Genomic DNA, 7,061 nt, shown 5'->3' with positions numbered 1-7,061 from the left:
TCAAACATAAATATTGCATATATTGAATCCTCTAATATATTCTCAATTAAGGCACTTAAAGGTTTAATTGTTCACCAATGAGTGAGGATGAGCATGGTTAATTTGGATATTTTGGCTGTCACCGAATCCAAACCGTAAAAGTCAGTTTTTTCAGTTTCAAAACACGTTGGGTTTGGTTTCTATATGGGTCGGTTGTTAAGTTTTTTAATTTGGTTTTTTGGGTTTTCGGTTTGAACCCATACGTTTGTCTGTTACAGTTTTTTGGGTTTTCGGTTCAAACCCCTGAAAGTTCAATGCTATAATTAAGTATAAATAATATTGTATCCAACTTAATTACTAAAATAACTATTAACTAAGAGTATTTTCATCTTTCTTAAACATAAAATATGTATAGTATATATAAATAATATTTTAAATATAATAAATATTTTAAATAATATATACGATGGGCGGTTTTGTAGGTCAGTTTTTAACCCTATGGTTCAATTCGATTTTGATAGGTGATTTTATAATAGAAAACCAAACAGAAATATCGGTTTTTATAAAAATTCAAATCCAGACCGTTGGGTTTTTAGTTATTTGGTTTTAGTTGTGTCGGTTTGTTGGTTTCCGGTTCGATTTTGCTTATCCCTACCTATGAGGTCAACATCGTAATCAGATAAGTTTCTCGTGAATCTCTTCTCATTCATTAAAATTCAATATATACAAAATACAAGATAGGCCTTACACCAATGGGCCAATATAACAAATAGGGCTATACAAAATATTGGAAAACTATACAAAATATCGAGACCGCTAGCAGCCCCCCGCAGTGAGAACAGGAGGGCAGCAAACGTTCAAGCTGGAGCGAAAATCAAGAAAAAGCGGAGACGACAGACTCTTGGTGAAGTTGACTGCATAGGGACATGAAGGACACGAACTTGACCCAAGGAAACCTTCTCGCGAACAAAGTGGATATCAATTTTAATGTGCTATATGTGTTGATGTTGAACCGGATTTGAAGCAAGATAAACGGCGCTTACATTGTCATAATAAATAATAGTCGCCTTTGTTGGTGATTTATGAAGTTCATGCAATAAATTTCGAAGCCAACAAGTTTCAGCGACCGCGTTAGCAACACCTCGATATTCAGATTTAGAACGAGATTTGGTACCTTGTCGTTTAGAAGACCATGACAATATATTATCACCAAGAAACACACAATAGCCTAATATAGAAGTCCTAGTAAACGGACAGCCTGCCCAATCCGCATCAGAATAGGCGACGAGATCCGAGTCAGACTTGGCATATAATTGAAGCCCATATTATGTGGTACCTCGAACATATCGTAAGACTCGCTTTAGAACTGCAAGATGCGGTTCTCGAGGATCATTCATAAATAAGCAAAGTTGTTGAATAGCGTATGTGAGACCCGGGCGAGTGAAAGTGAGATATTGAAGAGCATCGGCAAGGCTACGATAGGTCGTAGGGTCTTCATTTTAGTACCGTTCCCATCAAGTTTGGAGCAAAGTTTAGTTGGGGTGGAGGCTGGTTTGCAATGTAACATGCATGCGCAATCCAGAATTTCAGAGGCATACTTTTGCTTCAATAAGAAAATTCCTCGAGAGTCACGATACACAGAATACGCAGGGAGTGGGGTCAATAGATGGAGGAGTTTGAGGTGATGGGGATGTGAGAAATCTGGTGGAGAATATCTTTGGAGAGTCATAGGAATCAAGAAACGAATAAGAAGGGAGTTGGTTAGGTGTAATGAAACCGAAAGGGAAGACGGTTTCATCAAAGACAACATGACGAGAGATGATGATTTGCATGGTGGATCAGTTTAAGCAACAAAAACCATGATGGTTGGATGGATATCCAAGAAAAACACATGGAATGGTTTTTGGGGAAAGCTTGTGTGGAGTAGGTATATGAGGGTAACATAGACAAACAAAGACTCTGAGGTGAGAGTAGGAGGGTAATTGATTAAAGAGTTTTTGGTAAGGGTGTTATTTTGGAGAGAGGTGGAGGGAAAAATATTAAGGAGATGAGTGGCCATGTGAAGGGTTCAACCCAATATGAGGGTGGAATGTGGGCATGAAATAAAAGAGTACGAATGACATTGTTAATGGTACAGAGCATTTGTTCATATTTACCATTTTGTTAAGAGGCATAGGGACAAGAAAATTGAATATGAGTCCCATTAGAATCACAAAATTTTCAAAATTGTTGGTTGTTATATTCTCCACCATTATCACATTGGAAAGATTGGACATCACATTTGAATTGCATTTTTACATATGATCGAAAATGTAAAAATTTAGAAAACACTTCAGATTTTGCACGCAACGGGTAAACCCATAAGAAATGACTAAAATCATCCAGAAAAAATAAGATAGTATTTAATACCGCTAACACTCTCCACAAGGGAGGTCCAAACATCATAATAAATAAGTTGAAAAGGACTCATAATAACAGAAGTAGACAAAGGAAAAGGTAACTTAACATGCTTACCCAACTAACAAGCATGGCATAAAGTAGACTCTTTTTGGTTCTTACAAGAAATACGATTATTGGAAACTAATTGTTGGAAGACATGTTGACTCGGGTGACCCAAGCGTTGGTGCCATATTGAAGGAGAAATGGTATGGAAGGCTTGAGGAGAGGTGGTGGTGACGGGATATAGGTCACCCATGCTGTCACATCTAAAGACTGTTTGTTTGGTGAGGTAATCCTTCACAGAAAAACCAAAGGCGTCAAATTCAATACTACATTTATTAACACGAGTGAAAAGACGAACACAAATCAATTTTTTTATGACGGAAGGAGTAATAAAAATGTTATTAAGATTAAGAGTTTGATAAGGTTTGGATTGAGAGATAGTAGAATGAACGAATTTATGAATGGAATTTTAGAACCATCAACAACTAACATATATGAATATGAACAAATGTTGTTATCACTAATAGTTTGAAGTATACCTTCGTTAGAGTGAAGATGGGTGGTGGCTCCCGAGTCCATGTACCATCTGTGATTACTTAGGTCATTGAGGTTCATAGGGTTGAACCTTTGTGGCAAAGTGGTAGCTTAATCATGAGCATTATTTTGGAACCAATTCCAAGGTGGTGGGACTGTTTGTTCAGATGCAGAAAAGGCAGTCGGGTGGGCTGTTGGAGGGTGGGTTGAAACCGCACTTGGGACGAGGAAGCAAGAGATTGGGCCTGCATCTGATGCGGAAGGGGAAGTAGGCCGGTGGATATGGTTGAACGCCCAGTTCGTTGTTACTGATGGGTTGACGCTGGCAAGGGATACCAGCCGAAACCCCAACCGTAAGGGGCATGTTGCTGATTTCTAGAGCTGTATTGATTTCCAAGACCACCACCACGATTATTTTTTCCACCACGCCCGTTTCTACCACCATTACGACCACCTCGGAAGTTGTTGCCACAAAAATCATGAGAATTGTGGTTATTATTCACATGTTCAACATTGAGAATCTAATGAGATGATGAGTTGTCTTGATGATTACTTGTGACTAACCTATTTTGAAGTTGATTCATGGTTTGTTCTTCAAGTGCCAAGATGGATTCGGTTTCCAAGAATGTAGGAAACAGGGTACGATGACGAAGTAAACTAGCAATATGATCAAAGCGAGGGTTAAGACCATTAATGGTATAGTTAACCAGATTCTGCTTAGGGATAACAACTTCAATGTTTTCAAGTAAATCGGTGAGATTTTTAATCCGGGTGTCGTAGGCATTGATCGTGGAGTCACCTTGTGTGATATTCCGAAGTTCTTGGTCCAACTGCATTGCTATTGCATCTTTGTGTTGGATTAGGTGTCTAAGCTAATAACTGAATTAGTATATACTTGAATTATTAGCAAAGTCCTTTTGGGTTGCCCTCAAACCTAGTAATTGAATAAGATGACTTTTAGAGAGAGAGACTGATTTATTGATTTATTATATGATTAATAAATAGCAATATATAAATTTATTAATATGTTATGAAAATAATATATTAATTAGTATTAGTATTATTTAATTATAAATTAATCAGAAATTAATCATAATTAATTTTGGGATTAATTGGAATAATTAAAAGTGGAAGGACTAAATGTTCAAAAGTTAAATATTAACCAATTCTAGAACCTCCTTAAGAGGCGGGACACAATTCTAGATGGTTATAGAGATTTTTGGGCATTAAGGAAGCCTAGGAATCCTTAGGGAGCAAGGAAAGGGTATAAGACTTATCTAAGAAAACTTGTCTTATCCTAGTTCCCTTAGTCACCTATATAAACCCTCCATGGAGTTCATAATTTCGGCCATGATATCATTCCAAGAGAATGCCGAAATTTACATCTCCCCTCTTATCTCTCGTTAATTCTCCTTGTTGCTAGGGTTAGGTGTGAACCATGAGAGGCACGAGATTTCTGGTGATAACTTCCAAGTGACTACAAGAAGGATTTTTTTTATTATCTACTAGTATAATCAAGAGGTATATTTTTCTAAACCTTTTTGTTATTTTCAAAAATACTAGGATTCTTGTAAGGTTCTTGATGTTCAATTGGTTATTGCATTCAATAGTGGAAACATAGATCCTTTAGGTTGCATGCAAACTTAGGGTTTAAGTTTTTCCGCCAAAATATGATTGTTGTAACCTATAAATCTCATCACTTTGTTGTCACGAAAAAGATTTTCCAAGGAATCCCACAAATCATAAGCATTCGGATTCTTCTTGTGAACAGATTGAGTCAGATTTTGGGTGATTGTACCAAAAATCCACATCTTGACCAGAGCATCAACACGTTCCCACTCTTTCTTGTCAGCAACAACTTTTTTTATCATCAGGAGGATTAAGATGTCCTGCCACACCAAAGGCAGTGCAATGAGTTTCAAACACGTCTCGCCATGCATCTTAGTTCATGCGCTCAATATCGAGAGTAAACGGGATGTAATGTCATAAGGCTTATCATAAGTAGTTGAAGAAGAAGAGGAGGACACAATTGTATATCCGAAAGATAAGCAAACAGAATGAGAAAAGGGGCAGTCGACAAGAGGAAGAAGAAGTCGGTGGCTAGGGTTTAGGTTGGCTTTGATACCATGTAATCAGATAAGTTTTCCATGAATCTCTTCTCATTCATTAAAATTCAATATATACAAAATACAAGATAGGTCTTACACCAATGGGCCAATATAACAAATAGGGCTATACAAAATATTGGAAAACTATACAAAATATCGAGACCACTAACAAACATCATATGTTGATAAGACACACTAATCCTAAATGAGCCAAGAGTGCATCACGAGTTAAAATTACCTGGAAATGAACTTTTGTTTCTTACAGATACCATGTAAACAGATAAGTTTTCCATGAATCTCTTCTCATTCATTAAAATTCAATATATACAAAATACAAGATAGGTCTTACACCAATGTGCCAATATAACAAATAGGGCTATACAAAATATTGGAAAACTATACAAAATATCGAGACCACTAACAAATATCATCTGTTGATAAGACACACTGTTCCTAAATGAGCCAAGAGTGCATCACGAGTTAAAATTACCTGGAAATGAACTTTTGTTTCTTACCAAGGCATGTATCGTAGTACAAACCTTCTATAAAGCTTCCACATGCCCATGAACACTTTCAAAACCCCTAAAAGCCTCGTCTTTTTATTTATACCCTTTTCCTTGGTTTTCCTCATTAAACTTAAATCATGATTAAATAGTAATAAGTTCCCACTAATGAAACTTTAATACTTCAAGATTAAGCAATTATTCTTAGTTATATTCATGTATCCTATATCTCACGGTCAAGGCCAAGTACTTGACAATAAAATACTATAAACTGTCACAAATGTATTTAAAAATCTAGTATTTCTCACGATTAAGTCCAAGTACTTGCAATCGTGACAGCTTAGCCAAGGGCAATAATCCGTCACAATTTGCCACTAAACCGTCACATATGTATTTAGAATTTAAATCCGGTGTTAGTTTTGTAGAAGATCCATTGATCGCTAATACGAAAAGATAAATCCGTTTGTAAAAGTATGTATTGTTGTATTGAAACTATTTATCTTTTAGCATTACTACTTACTAGTTATTCATATTTACATCTTATATATACATCCAAAGTTCCAAATCCAAAACAATATTTAAGCCACAAAAAAAATGAGTCAAACAAAACCTAGTTGGCATGATTTATTTCCAATTAGAAAAGAAATTCAAAATAAACACAACCGTTATCTGGATGGCAAAATAATAAAGATTAATTATTTTGATGAAATGAAACCCATGAATCTAGGCATCGAGTTAGAAGGCTGTTGTTGCTCAAATGGCCTTAGCCATGGCTCTTGAACAACTCCGATCGGTGACCCTGACACACCATCACACTCATACCAACCATAAACAGTCTTTGCATAGTCTAATCTCTTGGCCAATTCTTGTTTCTGTGTTCTCAAAACTATGTTCTCCATTTCCAAGGCAGAATGCCCTTTCACAAGCCCTTCTATTTTCAGAACCATTTCGTCTCTCTTTTTCGTAAAATAAAAGATTTGCTCATTTAGATCCTTCATGTGTTTTTCTTTCTTCATTCTAGACCTCCTTGCAGATTCCCGGTTCGATAGCATCCTCTTCATCTTCTTCTCATCCATCATTAAATAACCCTTTGATGACATGATTCTTCTAACCTGCTCTAATATTTGAATAATCCAATGTATATACACAAAAAAGAAAGTTCAAGAAACCGAGTAGAACCAATGAAGAAACACGACGGAAAATGATTGAACAAGTCTGATTCTACTTAAAATGGTGGCAAAGCTCATATCAATGCGGACTTTTGCGATGGTTTATTGTTCTTATTTGAACAATATAGGCTCATAGTCGACTTTAAAAACCCTAATATGTGTGTTCGTAAATGAGAGAGAGAGAGAGAGAGAGAGGTATGTGAAGTTATCGCGTTGAGGGTGAACATTTATAGAATGTGTACGAGGGAGACGAATATTCTGAACAAAAGTCTTGTGTGTCCCTATACATAAGAAGACTTATGTGAAAGAAACGTAAGTAAGTTGAT

General features: G+C 36.3%; 1 protein-coding gene across 1 annotated transcript; it reads right to left on the bottom strand.

Annotated features, from left to right (window-relative positions):
* Positions 1-6,261: 6,261 nt before the first annotated feature.
* On the bottom strand, positions 6,262-6,642 carry LOC145116203 (bZIP transcription factor 53-like). The gene has a single exon (XM_079052560.1). It carries the CDS (start codon positions 6,640-6,642, stop codon positions 6,262-6,264), a length of 381 nt encoding a protein of 126 aa, XP_078908686.1.
* Between the last annotated feature and the right edge of the window lie 419 nt (positions 6,643-7,061).

Source organism: Lactuca virosa, chromosome 1 (assembly GCF_052849685.1).
Source record: "Lactuca virosa cultivar CGN04683 chromosome 1, Lactuca_virosa_CGN04683_v6, whole genome shotgun sequence".
In the NCBI taxonomy this organism is placed as follows: domain Eukaryota; kingdom Viridiplantae; phylum Streptophyta; class Magnoliopsida; order Asterales; family Asteraceae; genus Lactuca; species Lactuca virosa.
The sequence above is the reverse complement of the archived record's forward strand: the minus strand, read 5'-3'. Positions and strand labels throughout refer to the sequence as shown.